The following is a 20369-nucleotide window of genomic DNA, read 5'->3' as shown; positions in this document are numbered from 1 at the left end:
ATACAATGAATGCAAATGAGTTCAAGCAACTTCATCATAAATTTTGCATGCTTGTGCAGTTTGAATCTACTTTGAAATAAATTAACCTTTGGTCCAAGATTAAAAATGAAAAATCGGAGTTTCAAGTTTTTCCACAGCACTTATCCTGTGCCATCACAATAAACAATCAAACTCGAGAGCAAAATTGTATGTCTGACTCATGATTAGATTTCTTCAAGTTGCTCTTCACTCTGCTTTTACTTTTGACTGCATCTTTTCCAAACTACTCATCCAGTCTGATCTGCATTTCAGGATTTCATCTTCGTCGAGCTAACCTGATTAGTTGAACAAATAACACATGCACACAACCCTCACTTAAATCTAATCAACACTGGGTTTGAGGCAATGTACAAATTAACAATTTCTTCAATGTTCTTAAGTTATGAAATGAGGCAAACTCATCATCCAAACAACATTACTGTGATTATAACAGTTAGTGGCACAGCGGACTCTTCTGAGACTCTGTCGTTCTGTTGATTGCTGAAGCGTACAACAATGTCTGGCAGCAGTAGAGTGATGTAAAAGTTGGAAATGTGCACTGATTTCTTTTTAGCACATAATGTCTTTTCTTAATTTATTGACTTCTCTTTACTGAAATACTAAGCCAGTGTTTCTTCTTCTTTAATTTAAAAAATATCAGTCATGCCTCACTCCTAAAATAATTATACTATAATGAGTGCAATAAAAAATAAAAATGTAATTTCAACTAGACCACATTTTATAGTCAATATTCTGTCCAAAGACATGCATGCTAGGATAATTGGTGACTCGAAATTGCCCATAGGTGTGAATGTGAGTGTGAGTGGTTGTCTGTCTCTATGTGTCAGCCCTGCGATAAACTGGCGACTTGTCCAGGGTGAACCCCACCTCTCGCCCAGTGTCAGCCGGGATAGGCTCCAGCCCCCTGCAACCCTTCAGGAATAAGTGGTTACAGAAAATGAATAAATGATTTTCTTGCATTACAATACATAAAGATATCATATTTGGATGTTATGTTCACCACAAGCAAAGAATTGAGATACACTTAGACCATGTTGGTTTTTGCAGTTTAATGCAAATAGTCTCTCACATTTAATTTCTTCAATTGATTTAAAGGCTTTAGTTTTTATGAGGTATAGAAAATGGAAAGCTATTTTAGGAGGTGGATTGGCATATGAAGGTTATTCATCCATGATAACCTTCCAAGGATCTGGTCAGCTAATTGAAATGCCAACAAATAGCAGTTCAAATGTCAAGCTAATAGAGAGGTTAAAGCCCCAGTCTGACATTTTTTGACCACATAAATGTGTCCATTTATAAGGTTTTGTCTGATAAGGGCATTTCATGGATTTTTTTAACTGATTATATAAACTACAGCTCTGTTTTCCACTGCAATTTTACATATTTGTTGTAAATTCTTTAATTGCATCAGGAAACATTAACACTTTAGTTAGATTTAGTTACCATTATGTAATAATTAGCATTTTAAAAGACCTGTCAATCAATTTGAAAGAGGAAGCAGGTTCTAATCTTGTGTATTGATTTGTTGTGTTGGGATATACACATTTGTTTCCATTTGAAGTGTGCCTAGTTCCTCAGAGCTCTGCCTTGACTTGCAAATGTAATGAGTCATCAGAATTGTAAAGTCCATATGTTACATCCAGCCAGTGAGCTGGACAGACGTGACATTTCTAACTGTAGGATAATGGGAAATTACAAGAGCTGTTGTTTGACCGTGCATTAATCACTCATTCCCTTCTCTCACCCTTTCCTTCAACTCCCCATCCATTTTATTACTGTCCCCCTTCCTCCCACCGTGTCCCGCTCTCTCTCTCTCTCTGATGTCTGTAGTCAGATACCGAGTTCTGGGATAAGATGCAGGCAGAGTGGGAAGAGCTTGCTCGGAGGAACTGGCTGACGGAAAACGAGCAGGCGCAGATTCCCTCCACCGTCTCTCCACATGAGAAGGTCACTATCATTAAAATATTTCAGTCAGCATGTGCAGAAGTTTGGCTTGATGACACTGATATAGAGATATTCAGAATTGGCAGAATTGCCCGTGTAGAGTAAAGAATGCATATCTGTGTAGAGTGTGTACACTACTTTTGACTTAACAGTTTTATATAAATACACCTGACCCATGCATAACTCTCAGAGTGAAGGTTCAATAGAAAAGACACACAGTCCTCCCTATTGGGAGCTCACAGATTTGCCTGTTCCCCCTAAATTAAGGAATAGATTGGCATACATATGAATACACTTCACACACTACACATTCTCTTTCTTGCAGAGAGTTAGATAAGAAGATCAATACCACTCTCATGTCTGTAGTTTGAGCCAGGAGATGATTAGCTTAGCTTAGTATAACGACTGGAACCAGGGGGAGAAAGCTTACCGGGCTATATTCAAAGTATAAATACATGCCAACAACACCTCCCAAGTCCATTAATTAACATGTTATATCCTGTTCATTTAATCCATACACAAACAGAGATTTAAAAACAAGTTAGTGACTGAAGTCTGGTTGTTACCATGGGGATCAACGTGGGCTCTAGAAGGTCACCATATAACTCATGCAACTCATACAGTGTCTTGACTACAGTGAGCTTTAGTAGCGCTGCTAGGTGGCAGCTCTTGAATACATTAAGAACTGGATACAGTACTGAGTAGCTTGTGAAGGCCAACTTCCAGGTATAAAATTACCTTCACCGTCTAGATATGTTTCCACATCAGAGCAAGCCAGCGAAACACTGAGACCGCTAACTTTCAGTTTAGCCCCCCACTAATGTGAATGTGGAAAAAATGATTTAATCATGCAGCTCTTGAACAATTTCCAAATGGTATTTGGCCAGATGGATCCATTTCTATTAGAGAACCAAGTCATTTTGCATTGTTTATAGACAATCACAATGTAAGCTTATAGGAAGAAAGTCATTTGGGGCTGCTGTGCATCATGTGATGTTGTCATTACAAAGGCTGGCCACAAATGTGCAAAAGTCAAATGTGCTTCAGTATGTGGTGCACTCACTCAGGGCTCGGTCTAGCTGCATGCTTAACACAGTGCACAGAGATTGTGCATTGTGCATCTCTGTGGTAGGGCTGGGCAATGTGCCTTAAAAATATTATTTTGATATTCTTAAGCTATGCCATGATATGTATGATACGATATGTAACTCAATATACACATTTTCTCTAAAGTAACATACTGTAAATATTGATGATCTTATTGAATATGATGCATTGCTGTAGATTAAACTACCCAAAAGTATAAAAACTAGGGTTGGGCAGTGGAAAAAATAAAATATTGAAATATTTTTTGTCAAATACCTCACTATCGATATTGCAACAATACTGTACTGATGAGTTTTGATGCTTAACAACATAACAAAATATTAGCAAAATAAGATTTTTGATAAATAATCATTGGTAATGCGTGTATGACTAAGTGGCTCAAGGCAAATAATAGAACAGCTAGAACAGTCCGGTAACTTCAAAAAATTACATCACTTAATGTAATGCAGCCTTTAAAACAAGGAAAAGACAACTCATGCCATTTCACTATAACAATATCTAAAATCTAAGATGATATCTAGTCTCTTATCACAATGTTGATATAATATTGATATATTATATTGCCCCCCCTTCTCATCAGATCTGCAAAAAGAAGCTAAAGAGGTCTCCCAAAATGTCAAACTATTACTGCTTTAAACCTTGTTGTTAGCTGTAGACATTTCACAATTCACAGGAAATGAAAATTTAAAATCCTATAGTAAAATACTAGCTGAAGACAGAAGCCTCTGTGGTATCGATTGAATGAAAGCCTTATAGAGCTTCCTGGGTTATACACACGAGTGCTCACTGTCGTTCAAAGCCTGAAATGTACAAGGTAACAAAATCACTTTCACAAATTGCTTACTTTTTTTTTTTTAATTTATTGAATTATTAGATTTATATTGTACCATTTTCAAGTTAATACATATAGAGTATTTTGTAATAGCTTGCAATATATCCTATGTTCCATCCTATGTATATAGCATCACCACATATGATATACTGTAAAGGGATTTTGTGGGTTTCAGAGGAGAGAGCATACAGCTGAGCAGTACAACAGGTCAGCTGACCTTCTTATATAAAGAAATCAGACAAAATCAGACTTCAGGGCCTCCTGATTGATCCCAGTGCAGAGCTAGTTCTTAAAGGAAAAGCAGTTTCCAAAGTCATCGCACTCAAAAGCGGTCAACAACACACCAGGGTAATCACAGTTTGAAAATGCAAAGTTTAACATTTAAAGAGAACAGACATACCCCAGGGAGCTCAGCCCAGGTTTGATGTGAAGCAGAAAAGATCAATTCCTGCTGCTGGAGCTTTGCTTAAATATACAACTGCACAGGACAGTTGCCCTGGTTTGCATTTGCATATGGAAGAGACAAACTGACATTGTCACTGTCCCTACTTTTTTTTTGTTGTTTTCTTTTCGCTGACAGGGTTACTACTTCCACACAGATAACCCCTATAAGGACTTGCCTAACGCATTTGAAGAGGGACTAAAGAAGTCTCGAGAGGGAGACTTGCCAAACGCTGTGCTTTTGCTGGAAGCAGCTGTCTTGCAGGACCCTCATGATTCAGAGGTGAATTCATTCAGTCCACACAAGCACACACATGTTAACACACACACAGTATTTTTCCAAGTTAACTGTGCAGAGTTTTGTATTTACAGCTGGGGATGTATTTTCAAAAGGGATGAAGGCACATTTACAGCCCAGATGGCCAATAAAACTGCAGTCAAGCACCAGTCAATCCGACTAGAGTAGATGGGTTTTCAGCACAAATTTAAAGGGATAGTTTGGATTATTTGATGTGGGGTTGTATGAGGCACTTATCAATAGTCAGTGTATTACCTACAGCAGATGCCATTCGGTACAACCCTAGTTTGGAGAAGCAGAGAGGGGCACTAGTGTGTGAAGTGTGGACTATATTTAGAATGTTTTCACAGCTTCACTTTGTTATCAGACAGCCTTTTGTGATAGGGAACCACTATGATATTAGCCAATCCATACTTTCCTTTTAAACACCACAGTCGAATTATGAGATTGAGGTATTGGTAGACTAGCAATTCCTGTGTTCAGTACAGTAAAATTACTAATTACTGTATTACTGTACTAATTAAAATTACTAATTTCTCATATGGTTTGGTTGAGTTTTTAGAAAGCACTATTTGGTTTATATTTCCCTGACAGAAAAGGCTGTCTGACAGCAACGTAAAGTGGAGAAAACATCCTAGATAGAGTGTACGCTTAAAACTGATACTGATTCTTTTTCTTTTTTTGGGGTGGGTGGATGTTTTTTACGTGGCTAAAATACGCTTTTCTACTAACACTGTCCACAGCAGTTCATTGTTTAGCTTCCATGTTGGTACCCCTCTCTGCTTCTCTCAACTGGGGGCATGCTAACCACCATCTACTGTGGACAACACTTATTATCTTCAAGTACCGCATCCAACACTACATAAAATAATCCAAACTATCCCTTTAAAGCGATATCCAACCCCAGTAACTCCACCTCATGTTGAGAGAAGCTGGAGAAGAAGAATGTCCTGCTGACCACAGGCTGTGTGAAGCAGATTTAGTAGGCACTGCCCACTGGCTAGATGCTGATGCCTGTCGAGGGCAAATCATTTTTTTTCTTGTTAAAGGAGTTGTTTACTGTACCATTAATACTCAACTTCTTCATACTCCTGATGAGAATTTCCATTTGCCCAGTGAGCTGAATAATAGCTCATTCTGCAGGTTTTGCCTCTTTTCTTGTACTCTCCCCATTTCAAAAGAAGTGACCTCTTTGCAGGCTGAAAGAGCAAAGCCTTCATACAAAGTACTTTCGGAATCCCCTGGAATATACAGAAATGTGCCAGTTATTCCGAGGAGAGGATTATCCCGCGGTGTATGGAACTAATACGATTCCAAAATTCCTCCTAGGGCGCTTAGTGGCTTATTGCCCCACTGTGAAGACCTCTGAATCATTCAGAAATAATTTCGACCCTCATTTCAAAGAGTGGAACAAAAAAGCATCTACAGAGATTAGCTTTAGAACAGGTTATTAAGTGTGCCCTTACAGACACAAAATACAGAAGAGTAATCTCATAATCTCACATTTTGGATTTGGGGTTAGCTGTATCATTGTCTGCCCTCTTGTGCTGATCAAAGGTACTTTCCATTTACTTTCCATCTCACTGCTGAAGGCCAACAAAGATCAACCGCAGTGGCTCGCACACAGTCACATTCAAGGTTCATAAATTCAACAAACGTTGCTGAATAATCTATAAGATGCTTTACAGAAAATTAATCAACAACTTGGCATGTCTTTGCAAATGGAATATTTTGAGATCTTGCACTGTTGGTAGGATAAAACAAGAAATCTGAGGACATCATTTTGGGCTGTGATCTGTTGTTTTCTGTCATTTTCTAGACAAAACAATAGGCTGTACTGTGTAGTCTGAAGCTTTATTCCTAATTTTGCATTCAAAATATTTTTTTCCCTACTTGTCTAGTCCTTTCTGTTCAGTTGCAGATAATGATGGGGGTACCCTAATATTGTTTGTACTATTTGTAAAATAAGATTCCAGTGGTGGCTACATAGGATTGTCTCTGACTCGTGATTCAAACAATCCCAGTAACTCTGCAACTTGTCCAACTGTTTTGTCCAACCAACATTCCAAATCCAAATATTTTCAGTGTTTAAACAATAAATTTTGAGCTGCAATGATTAATCAATTATTAATCGATTACAAAGTTAATCACCAACTATTTTGATAATCATCAAGTGGTTTGAGTAGTTTTTCAAGAAAAGAAATTACTTGATTGTAGTTTCTTAAATGTGAATATTTTCTGGTTTCTTTACGCCTCTATGACAATGAACTGATTATCTTTTGGTTGTGGACAAAACAAGACATTTGGGGAAACAATGATCAACATTTTTCACCATTTTCTGACATTTTTAGGCAACCGACTATTGAACGAGAAAATAATCAACCAATTCAATTAATTGTTACTTGCAGCTCTCATAGTCCAGATTTATTATCTGTTAACCAACCAAGACTTCTTACTCAAATTAAATCTTCACTTTTTTAAAGAGATAATGTGGTATGTCAGAAAGTCATATCTGAGCTTTATTGAATAATAAATGGCTTCCTACTGCTCAGATGATTTAATGGAGTATCTAAGAGTATCTAAGGACAACCCTCTGAGCAAAACACTTTGCCAGTTTTTAATCATAATTGCATGCACCTCTATTTGACCTCATGAAGGTTTTACCACAGAGTCCTGAATGTTTAAATGCAATGCAGCTCCTTTGTGAAGATGTGTCTGAAACACTGTCATCACGTGCTCTGTGCTGGATCCTACTCATTACACCTGACAGACGATGCTAAGCCGCTCTAACTGTGTTTCAGCCCCTGGAGAATACCGGCTATGGAGTCCAGGTTTCCACCCTGCTGTTTACCGTTACCTATATTTTGTCTCTCTGCAGGCTTGGCAAGTATTGGGGACCACGCAGGCTGAAAATGAAAACGAGCAGGCTGCGATTGTCTCCCTCCAGAGGTAAGGACACACAAGTGCATCAGTTTGCCAATTTAAAATCAGAAATTGCTCTCAGACTTGGCAGAGCTGTCAGCTGTTACTGCTCGGGGACACCATATGTTTGCACAAGTGGGAAATGTCATGTTAAAAGATGAAGCCCAGCATATGAAAATTGCCTGAGAGGTTTCAATGAACTTTTTAGCAGCAGCAGTCTATTCAGCAAGACAACTCAAAATTCCAGCACTTTACTTTACCAAACAGTGATTGGGCAGAAATGTTCTGCGACTTTTAGTCTTAAAATAGAGACACCCCACATGGATGGTGATTGCACGGTATGAGCAGAGTCCTCAATGGGAGGTGGCCCACTTTCATTCATAACACTGCTGAAGCCAGAAATTGCACCTATCTGGGAGTGTGAACACTGACAAGTCAGCTGAAAACACAAGAGACAGCCATTCAGGAAAAAAAGCATCTTTCCATTTTTAAGCGTCACATAGATGGTCCATTCTGTGAAATAAAACACAGAATAGCTGTAATAGCTACATAAATGGAATTACAAAGGATGTGAATAATTCATTTCTCAGTTCCTTCTAGAATCTGACTTAATCCAATAGATTTGTGCATATTCTGAAACACCATTCAGATGTCATGTAGTTTGCATGGCATATACTTTAGTTTGTTTGTTATGTAATAGCTCCATCTGTGAGGGGAGAGTTTGGGTATGAAGTGAGATTAGATGTTTACCTGGCATTAGTCCTGTTGTAGCTACACTGGCAACACTTCAGTTGGCAAAGCACCATGTTATCCTGCTCTATTCCAGGTTTATTTACCACTTCACTGAAAAATGGCACATAGAATTTGGCCAAAAAAAAAAAATCATATAATATTGAAATGTTTAGCTTTTTTTAATTATGTAAAGGACTTTTGCTTAGTTTTGCTTTATTCTGTCATGGCTATTTTATGCTTTACTTTTGATGTTTTGTGTTTGTGAGCTTTGTCATCACTGCTCTCTGAAACAACGTGACTCATGTGTGGTTATTTTATGTTGTTGTTTAATGGGCAGCCAGCTCAGTTCTGTAACTATACAAACAAATCTGCCAAATGTGGGACTGTCCCTGTGAAACATCATTCCACTCGAGAAAAACGTGTATTAGTTGAATTTCTTCTGTAGTCTTACACTTTGTACCCATGGGGAAGCTAAAAATCCTGCACAAAGAACACATCCTTGGAAGTGCACAGTGGATTTAAGTGGCCTTTAACCAAAGTTTATGTAATCTTCACCTACAGCACATTAAAGTGGGGGACTGAAATAATTTGGTTTGACTCAAGATTATGAGGGTTTTAAGGAAGTTGGCGCATCGGCTGTAGCAAATCTGGCTTGAAAATTATCTTGATGAAAGCTAAATCTTGTTTTGGCCTCTTCTCCAGTCTCTTAACTAATCCAAGTTGTTCATGCAACACAGTGCTGCTCTTCTCCCCTTTGCAATTACAAAGGCCAGCGTAGATCTTAGTGGCAGCAGTCCCAATGATATAACCAGTGATGTAACTTAACACACAGAACAAACACACTTTCCATCTCTAGCTCTGGAATAAACACCAAGGCCATTTCTTTTTCCTAAATGCAAATCATCTAACCATGCTGCTGAGGGCAGCATGCAAACCTGGTCCTCTGCAGCAGCAGAGCAGGAGAGTTGCAGCTCCTCTATCCTGACCCAGAAATCATTAGCATCCTCCTGATGTTCCACTGCTTTGGCCCGTCCCAATTAATGCCTGTCAAATCTCAGATTTCCCTTTGAAGTGCACACCTTAAACCATTTCTTCTCTCCCTTGCCCGGGTCCTGTCTCCATCCAGGTGTTTGGAGCTCCACCCAAACAACCTCCCAGCCCTCATGGCTCTGGCAGTGAGCCTGACCAACACTGGTATGCGCAACGATGCCTGCGAGGCCCTACTCCGCTGGATGCGACACAATCCAAAGTACAAGCACCTGCTGAAGGGCAAGACCCACCTGATGGGATCTCCGAACTCCCAACGCAGGATGTCTCATGCTCCCAACATGGGCAGACACGAAAGGTGGAGTATTAAGACTGAACAAGCAGACTGTTCAACTTCTCTGTCAACAAAGAGTGGAGCATTTAGCTGTTTTTATGTATTCTTTAATATCTATGTATCTAAAGGTAAAGGTTAACTTGTCACATACACAATTAGACAGTGAGATTTAGTCTGTGTATTTAACCAATCCTAGCATTAGGGGCAGTGGGCTGCCACCATGCAGCGCCCAAGGACTAACTCCATTTCTAAGCCAGCAACCTGGTCAGGAGACTATCTCATTGAAGAATCGACATGCATGTTTTTAATGATGGGGGAAACCAGAGGACCCGGAGGAAACCCATGCAGGCATGGAGAGAGCATGCAAACTCCACACACACAGAAAGGCCTGAACTGGACACAACACATTCTTTCTGTGAGATTAAAGTGCTAATCACTGCTTCACCATGCCAAAAAGAATCTAAAAAAAAACAACAAAAAAACACTAATTTTTCTCCTGCAATTCCTGCAATACTCTGTGCCTAAACAGCTGTACACACCTGGAAGTTATGTATTGTTGGCCACTGGGCAAAAAAGAAATGATAAAAAAAAACTGAGAAAAAAAAGGATCACTCTCAATTTCCTAAAACCCAAGATAATATGTTTATATGCACTGTACTGTCAGAAGAACAGTCCAAAACCAAAAGATAATCTGTTTACAATGTTATAAAACAGAGAAGCAACAGAACAAGCCATAATTAAAGAATGAATTCAAAGAAAAACTCAAAGTGACTGAAGCAATCAACTGATGTCAAAATAGTTGCCAATTTATTTTCTGCTAATTGACTAATTATCATTAATTGGCTAACTGTTTCAACTCAAGTTGGTAATGCTGCAAATCAATGAGCAGGATTCATTCATGAGAATACTGGATTTTTATTAGCCTGGCATTGCCAGACTTATGCAAATGTGAATTATAGTGATAGTATTATATTAATATAATATTAATATCTGCTAGAGCAAATGAAAACATGAACTCGACAGTGCTTTGATTTGTTATTCATTTTAATTGACCAGATTAGCCATCTAGTGTAGTTATTTTATCCATTATTAGTTTCTCAACTGACTTTATTATTAGTAATAGTAGTAGTAGCAGTAGCAGCAGTAGTAGCAGTAGTAGTATTATTATCGTTTTTATTTTCATTATTATTATTATCATACCAATTCAAGCTGCAGTAAGAAAATCTGAGGAGAGGTACTTGATTGTTGAGTCTCCCAGGTCATGTTTGTGAATCAGTGATGCACAGGCAGATTTTCTAAAGCCTAAAAAAGAAGAGCCAAGAGGACAAACAGAGGTCTAGTTTTCTCTCAGACCCCCTGAATTATTAATCCGGCAATTCACCCCAAATCTAAAATACATATTATTCCCCTGGCCTGTTGTGCTATTTATCCATCTAGATTTTTCTTGTGTGAGTTGCAGAGTTTTAGAGATTTATGTCTTCTCTCCACTATAATGGGACTAAATGGCACTTTCATGAAGGAACTACTTTCTGTCTGCAGTCTAATCTATTGGGACTACTTTCTTTCTACTTGAAAGTAAGTAGTTCTGATTATCTTGGGAAAAAAATGTAGTTATGATGGAACTTTTGTCCAGTGATGCAATAAATTAACTGCCTACACCAGTTTTATCAATCAAAGAGAAATAGTCTGTAGTCATCTGTGAGTTTTAAGAGTTTTAAACACATTACATTAACACACACAACTAAATTTCAATCTTATATCTAACAGCTCAGAGTCATTGAGTTACTGACAAACATGATCTATCATGTGCTGCATGTTGCACACTCAAAAACACTATTTTTACCAGCTGTATCAGACTCTCATTTGTTTTACTTAAATTGCTATTACTGTGTCAGGGAGCAAAAACTTGTTTCAAGGTCTCTCAACCACAGATGGTTATGGTGTAATTTTACTGGCAAGACGGCGTACACAGAGCTACGTGTATCTATCTTGTCAAACCACTCTTACCACTGTAGAAGGCCTACCATCTATGTTATCTTAAAGCAGAAAAATGAGTCTGTTAGATATATCAGATTGAAATAGCCTAATTCTGCTCCCAAGGTAAAGCAGCACTTTATCAAATCATTAATTGTCTTGTCAATGTGAAGTGGCACAGGTACATCCCAATTACTGTGGTCTCTCCTCTAATCCATGCAGCATCATCCTTTTCATTTCTGTTGCTTACTCCATCACTCTCTCTCCATAAACTCCTCTCTGCAGTTCTCCTCCACTCTTTTTTTCTGTCTCTCCTAACTGTCTCCTGACCCTTTAGGAGGACATACAGTCATTGCATAGGGAGGCTTCCATGACAGGAGACAAAATGTTTAGTAGAATATAACATGGAGTCTGAACAATAAACAAGTAGGACCCAGGTTATCAATATTGTTGTCTGCAATATTAAAAAATGACCCACACAAACCAACAGAACAGAATATATCCATATCTGGACTACTGAACCTTTTATTGAAGAATAAGACCACTAATGAAGCTACACTAACTTGGTGTTAAACACAAATGCATCTCACTGGTTTGCCAGTGGAAAGTGTTTAGGCTGCACTCTACACTGCATTTCTCTGTGCTGCTTCTCTTATGTCCGATCTCCCTCTTGCTCTCCTCCTGATATTTTCACATCTAACACAGTAAATTAAGGGTTTATTTCAGCCAAACCAGAGTGGGTAATTACTGAATCAGTGGAAAAACAAAACAAGATGGTTCTGGTGAGTTTTATTTTGTTTCTGTCAAGTTGGAATGAAGTGTGTTTTAAGATGATGAAATTACTTTTTTGGTAAATGAAGTCTGATGTCATTGAGAGCAATAGTTGTTTCTGGTTAAAGTAAAAGGAACTTTCTCTTCACTAAAAAAGGTCTACCTCTGTAGGGATCCTTTCCATAATGTTGTCAGACATTTACAATAACAATCTGAGCCCTTTGATGGCAAAACAAGCATTTTTAATGGATCTGCTCTGACAGTGTGCAGTGCAACTGCCCATAAGGATTACAATTCAGCCTGTTTCACTATTGACAGCTGCAGAAGTCTCACCCAATATAGGATCAATTTCAAAGATTGTTGTCCCCATTAGTCACTCGTTTACAAAAACATAGGGAAATAATAGGGTTCAAGTTTAAAAATACAGAAGTTACCCTTTAACACAGCTGAAAGCAATAAGGGAAATGAGGCTGAAAGTACAAACAGGAACACAGGAGTCAAACTAAATTCCAAACCACAGAGATTTAGGTAGAAGCTACAAAGTACTGAGAGATTAGACCAAATTTTTATTAACTGAGATTTCTGTCTAGTCTCCAGTAAAGACACCCCACCACGGGGCGACTGTGGTCAATCCTGCTATCAAGCAGGACCACAGCAGTGTGGCTCAAAGCAGATACCCCATGCTGGCAGGCTCTAGTGATGACCTATCCAGGCCCGTGGAAAAATTCACAATTTCTATTATGTTATTATATAGTTAGTTATAGTTCTTTCCTTCTCCAGTCAGTCTGCTGTTGACAACCCAATAAAGACATAAAATGCTCCTATAATCTTAAGAACCACTGCTTTGGTTGTAGTAGAAGTGGTAATATACATAAAAACAGATGAAAAAGAGTTAAGCCACAATGTTTTCAAAGACCATACTGAACTACTTTTTTCTGTCATAACCAGTGAAAAACAAATCTGAGTACTGTACTGGCCCTTCTTTTACCCAATTCTCTGCATTTTTCCTTGCTTTTATTTTTCGCTCCTTATCTTTCCTTTTCCTCTCGTTTTCTTACACTATGTATAAATGTTGACATGCAGTACAGTGCACATCACAGCTCTGCGATCTTAAGAGCGCTCACTCAGCAGCCTTAAGTCACACTAATCCTTTTCTGTGTGTGTGTGTGTCCACAGCTCCCTGCAACCCGAGGTCAAGGAGCTCTTCTTGGAAGCAGTTCAGCACAACTCTGACAGCATCGACCCGGATTTGCAGACAGGCCTTGGGGTGCTTTACAACCTCAGTGGAGAGTTCAACAAAGCTGTGGAGGCCTTCAATACAGCCCTGTCAGTGCGGCCCGAGGTAGGAATCACACACACATATGGAAACAGATTTGGGGCGAGCTGTAGTCATACCAACACTTGTCAGAGGCAGAGATGCTGTGCAGGCACAAATAAATTCATTAGTCAAATTGAGTCTGAGTGGATTTGTTACCCTTTGTCATCACTTATAGAACAAGCATACAGGACACTGGCATATATGAAACCATGAAAAAATATAAATATCTGGAGGATTCTCATATCCTGTATATTGTGCAATATAAAACAATATTTTGGTGTCTTTAAGAATATATTTGTGTAATAACATAAAAGAGAAAGTGCCATACAGTTTGATAATGGCACTGGTGTTGTAGAGCGCCACATTCTTAAAGGGTGGGCTCACGCTAAAACTTACTGTGCAATTCAAAGAAGACCAAGTGGTATCTTATGCAGGTACTGTACATTTTCAGTATGTACTGTACAGCTGCCTGTAAACTGTGGTTGGTGAACACATGGGATGCCTTGCAGAGAGAATATGTCTGACAGCTGGTTGACTCCAGCTGGCACTCCATTGTGCCAGTGATCTAAACTCTGCACTTTTACACATATGGCTGATCAGAGGCTCATTCAGAAATTCTCAGGTGATACATTTTACAAAATTCTTTCTAGTTATTTTTGCCCAATACGAATCCAAGGATGGTGTTTCATTTGTGTATCCTATCTAGTGGACTTAGTTAATTTACATTACACATAGTAATGCAACATTTCATAGTACGATTTTGGCCAAGATTATCTCTGTATTTTATCTCAGTGATCACTGAAATAAGCAAATAGCATCACTCTAACATACTTCATTTGAAACTTTTTTTTTTAACATTTTAAATTAAACAATGAAAAAATTTAAACTTCGCCAGACTGTACACGTTCACTGTGTGTTTTTATTACCATCATTATGTAATAATTTATAATACAAACAATGGTAACTGGACTGTCACTAACACCCGTCCATTGTTTTCAGCAAAATACATAAATAAAACAACTAAGGCTGTAATGCTTAAGGGGGTGCAGCAGGGATGTGACTATATTAACAAATTAATGGTAATAACCATCCATATGTCAAATAAATTGTATGTTTCCATTAGGGTTGGGCAATATATCAATAATATAGTGACACTGTGATATGAGACTAGATATCATCTTAGATTGTGAATCGTTATATTGTGATATGACATTTGTGTTGTGTTTTGTGTTCTCCGAGTTTTAAAGGCTGCATTACAGTGATGTAATTTTCTGAACATAGAAGACAGCTGTTCTATGATTAACCTACTTCATCATTATATCCACTTTACTGATGATTACTGATGAAGTGTCAGCATGCAAACTACAATGAATGACTGAGATATTATGGCTGTTGCATTTCGTTTTAATTTGTAGCAAAAGCACAATTATATTTGTAAAAACAATAAGATAAATGATATTGGCTACCTCCTGAAGTTTGTCTGTTGGGATACTAAACTGATTTGGCAACACATTCAGTGCCTCAGATCTGCTACAACACACACACACACACACACACACACACACACACACACACACACACACACACACACACACACACACACACACACACACAAACACTCAAGCGCAAACTTGTAAAACCATGATCTGTCACACACCACATGTTCTCTTGCGAACACATACAGCCGACATGAAGCCTTCAAGCTTGTCCACATCCTTGGAGAGATGGCGCCACAATTATCAAGGGAGAGCTCATGCAAACAGATGCGGTGAAGCACGTCAAACTGTCACAGCAATATGTGAAGCAAGGAGCTGCCAAATCTGGCCTCGTGAACTCTTGACTGGCACACATACTGTACGCTCTCACTCATGATCCAGCACAAGAGTAAGGCAAGATCTAGTTCACACACACACACTTACGCAGAAAACTAAAAACAGACTTTGACGCATATTTCACGCACTTGAATGAACGCATTTACACAACAAACAAAATAAAAATGCACACACATTTACAAGCACAAACTTTTTCTCCATCTCTGCATCTCCTTCATGCAAATCAGTCTCTGTCCTCCGAGCGCTGTCCCAGGCCGGCGAGAATATTACTCACTGTTAAATCCAACCTCCCACATTTGACTTGGTAATATCTGCTCCCCTGCTGGAAAAATAGCTCTGAACACAAAGGGAGATAATTATATCCCGCTGCCAGGCTTAGCCAAAGATGAAGGACCCCTATACTGTAGCAGACCATGACCTCTGTATGTGCCTGTCTACCTGCAGGTGGGAAACAACGGCAAGGACATCCGGTGTGATGTAACTCAGCTCTCCTTAAATTACCCTTGTTAGGTTACTTCTTAGCAGGGAGCTGTGTAAAGCTCCAAACGCTTCCTTGTTATTTGTGCATCAAATGAAAAAAAACACTGCTTTGTCACGCTGTCAGTGCAGATACAAGGCAGTGTGTTGTGCAGCAGCTCAGGTTATTCAGCTCTATTTCACTTGCACTTTTCTGTTAAAGACACTGTCAGTCTGATTAAGTCTTTCAAAAGGTGGAAAGCACTTAACCCCTTAAGTCCCAAGCTTTAAATTTTGTATGCATTATTTATTTCTCCTTGCTATTTGGGATTAGAAGGACCTGATAAGTATTAAACCTAAGCACTGTCTTTTAACAGGAAAGTAGTATTTGAAAAAACAAAAAAAGCCTCATATGAGGATAATGGGTTTATTTCACAGTATAACACAATAAGGTCACCGCTGTCTAACAAAGTATAAAACTGGTTATTTCAACAACTGAACCTGGCTTTTGCAAAAACAAAATTGCAAATATGGCTACATATCTAAATGCTTTGTGATTTGCCTTTTTTATAAGCTCTATAGGAATGTCCTTTTTTCCTGAAAGAACAGATTGTCACTCCTACTGATCTGTGTGAACTGCTGCACAACATTCAGTTTGCAAGCACAGGAACACGTTACATGTCACACAATTCACATGATATTTCTGTAGGTTCTCAAAAATATGCTGTATGTTTCCTCACTCTGACACCATCATTTAGCATGAACAATTTACTATAATGTCCCAATGTCCGCAAACAAGTATTTCCTACTTGGCAGCATCCTAGCTTGTTACTATTGCTAAAATTTGTATGATATATCAAATTAAAACCTTAGGAAGCATAATACACTTTTTCCACTCTTATCTTGGCCGGAAACTGTTTTCACGGAGACCCCCGCCATCTTGGTTTTGCACTGAGTGTATTGTGCTTTGGCTACCACTAGATGGCACAAAACAGTGTCCACTAATGAAGACAACAGATCTGAACCCAAAATGTCATGTCCACAGATATAGACATAGGGTCTCAGAAAGTGATAACCAGGGTTGCATGTATGTCCATTATCAATTAATTTAACAATAATTTTGTTGAGAAATCAATTAATTTTTTGGTCCATAAAATGTCAGTAAATTGTAAAAATGTTCCCCAAAGCCCAAGGTGATGTCCTCAGATTTCACTGTCAGGAAGACTAAAGAAACCAGAAAATATTCACATTTGAGAAGCTGAAATCAGAGATTTTTTAATTTTTTTAAAAGAAATTACTCAGAACATTTAATCGATTATCAAAGTAGTTGGCAATGAATTTAACATTTATCAACTAACTGATTAATGGACTAATTGTTGCAGCGCTAAAGACAACTGAAGAGACGTTGCTGATGAGTTTTAATTAAGGCTAAAAGGAATTCTCCAGTGTGTTTACTAATTAAATACATCCAGAAATATATAGCCTATATGCAAGCCAGATGCTGGCAGCATCTTACAGCACACATCACAGTGACTTAACTAAAAACAAATCTTTCTTCTTCACCTTCTAACATTGCTCATCCCTAAACCAACCCCACCACTTGCCCTCCATCCAGGACTACTTGTTGTGGAATCGCCTGGGGGCCACGCTGGCGAATGGGGACCGGAGTGAGGAGGCGGTGGAGGCTTACACGCGAGCCCTCGAGCTGCAACCGGGGTTTATCAGGTCTCGCTACAACCTGGGCATCAGCTGTATTAACCTGGGGGCACACAGGTGAGTGACCTGGGCCTGTAGAGTGGGGCAAAGTTCCTGCACTCGTTTGAGGCAGTGGAGCAAAATTACTGTATCGTTACACTCATCACAGTCATACAGCAAACCCAGCACAGCGTAGATTTGGGAGTGATGATTATAAACTAACAGCACATTAGATACAAGCCCAACATCAGCTACTATGTGGAATCTTGTTTGTGCAGACCAGGCACCAGCTGCCTGAGTCCCTTTCCCAACAGAGCACTTCCAGCCATTGAAGAAAATATACAATCTAGTGAAGAGAGATGAATAACTCTAGACTCAGCAATCCATCTGTTATACGGCACCAGGCTATGTACTTTCAACTAAGCAGCAAAACACACAAACATTCAAATTAGGGCGGCAATTAACAATTATTTCCAGAAAAAAAGTGTAAAATGCTTATTAGAATTTCTACAGCCCAAGGTCGGTGCCAAATGTAAATATAATCATTTAACTATTACATATATATATATATATATATATATATATATATATATATATATATATATATATATATATATATATATGTATATGTATATATATATATATGACAGAGAAAGGTATCAAATCATCACGAGGCTGGAAAAAGAATGTTTGGCATTTTTGCTCGTAAAAAGACAAAATAATTGATTATTAAAATTGTTGCTTATTAATTTTCACTTGATCAACTGACTATTGTATCCCTAATTTAAAATCACAAAATCTGTGATTTGGAGCATACATCTCTTTTCATGAATTATTGTTTAGTCTGATGAGCAGATGAATCAACCTGACACACGAGATAGTTTGTTACACAGAACCATCTGGGAAGTCATCCTTAGAAGGCTCGTTCGAGATAAACTGCGCCTAGCCTGGAAAGCAGACGAGGTCAGGTGGCCACAGCAAGAGGCGGTGACAAGAAGCTGCAGTCAAGTCACACAGTTTCTAGCAGACTTCAGAGAATACATCATCCTCTGTTCTTTTATCTGCCTTGCAAACTTCACTGCACTACAGAAGACTAATATATCTCGCATTAAATATTACAGTTACACAGAAAATTTGTATTTTATACAACAAGCAGTGTTTGTTGTCAAAATTAAGAGCCGATCAGAGCCTGTCAACTCATCAGTCAGGTGGCAGCCAAGCGCTTGTAGTCGGTGGAGAGCAGCTGCTGTGCTTTGTTCCAAAAACTGTGCCTGCCTTGATCTTGCGAGGGTTATCCTGACGTCAGAGCACATTGTGATAAAGTCGGACACAAATCTAACCGACATGCATTGTACACCATTCGCCAGTGATCATTTATACACAGGCCTGACTAATCTCCAGTGCACCTACTGTTTGGAAAAGGGCAAGCACTTAAAAAAAAAAAAAACACTTGGCAGGTGACTGGATGAACAATCTGTTTATCTGGCCTAACACAGGTTAACTTCAACCAATCAGACTGAACTCTTGCTGGTTGGGAAAAGAGCGAAAACATTTTCTCCATCAAGAAAAGCATTCAGTGCCTTTCTTTGCTCTGCTTTCAATTAAGAAATTCTCTCTAGATCTGATATAACTGACCTTATCGCAGTATGTACCTCTAACCCCTTCAGGAGCTGCCATTGTTTGTTCAAGATGAGCCTCTTCCACAGACATTTCTTGCTGTAGTCACACCTAAAATCAAGCCTTCAGCTGCCAGTACTTCCTTGTAGGAAGTTGACTGGCTGCACCACTTTTGGTGCAGACACAAACCGATAACCTGAAGCCTGGCAAAATGGGATTTTGCCACTGTAGCCTGTCAAGGTAACAGATGACTGTCAGCACATGCCCATAAGCTTGGATGAATGTTGAGTGTAACAAATAATAATAAATAATAATAGAGACAAACTTGGGTGAAATGGCAAAAACATCTCAAAGAAAATATGAGGCCAACTGATATGTCCAAACATGCAACCTTAATCAATAACATGACAGACTCGAAATCAACCTGCCAGACAACAAACAAAGGAAACTAGCCACCAATAAATTAAAGCTAGTTCACATTTAGGCCTACACCAATGCAAATACCAAATACAGACCATAGAACCTAACTAGCTTATATGATCAAAAATTAGCAGCCAACAGACGCCAAGAAATAGTCAGGTCCCAACAATTAGTTACCTAACCTAAACGTCCATAGCGGCTAAGCACATAAACACCTAGGTTAGCTTCTGCACATATGTTAGACAAGACAAGAAAAAACTTACCTTGGTGAAGAGCAGCTGTGACCCTGGATATCTTACAGGTAAGTAATTAATCCTCCCGAAGAGTTGCTGTCAGGCTGGAGAAATGGACAAGAAAACGCCCGTCAGGGTTGAAGTAGCGGCTAGTAACTGACATAACTAACTGTCAACTAAATGGCGTAACTTAACTAGCTTAAGTCATCTGTTTTGACACACACATGCTTATTCCTTAGCCAGGTTAATAGGTACGTTCGAGATGAAGTGCGCCTCGCCTGGAGAGTAGACGAGATCAGGCGGCCGCAGCAGGAGGTGGAGACAAAAAGCTGCAGTCAAGTCGGACAGTTTTCAACAGACTTAGGAGAGACTAGAGGAAGAGACACGAACATCCTGTTAGATCACCTGTAGGTTACC

At 38.9% G+C, this 20369-nt stretch overlaps 1 protein-coding gene across 1 annotated transcript in view; it reads left to right on the top strand.

Moving 5' to 3' along the window:
- The window catches only part of pex5la (peroxisomal biogenesis factor 5-like a), a 69256-nt gene that overhangs the window by 46038 nt on the left and 2849 nt on the right, over positions 1-20369 (top strand). The window contains exons 8-13 of the mRNA XM_084722252.1: positions 1870-1986; positions 4503-4646; positions 7540-7610; positions 9442-9660; positions 13558-13723; positions 17603-17760. Coding sequence (XP_084578378.1) covers positions 1870-1986; positions 4503-4646; positions 7540-7610; positions 9442-9660; positions 13558-13723; positions 17603-17760 — 875 coding nt within the window. The remainder of the gene's footprint in view (positions 1-1869; positions 1987-4502; positions 4647-7539; positions 7611-9441; positions 9661-13557; positions 13724-17602; positions 17761-20369) is intronic.

This window comes from Lutjanus erythropterus, chromosome 7, assembly GCF_056507025.1.
Source record: "Lutjanus erythropterus isolate fLutEry1 chromosome 7, fLutEry1.hap2, whole genome shotgun sequence".
In the NCBI taxonomy this organism is placed as follows: Eukaryota; Metazoa; Chordata; class Actinopteri; order Lutjaniformes; family Lutjanidae; genus Lutjanus; species Lutjanus erythropterus.
Note: the sequence above shows the minus strand (reverse complement) of the source record. Positions and strands in the feature narration are given on the sequence as shown.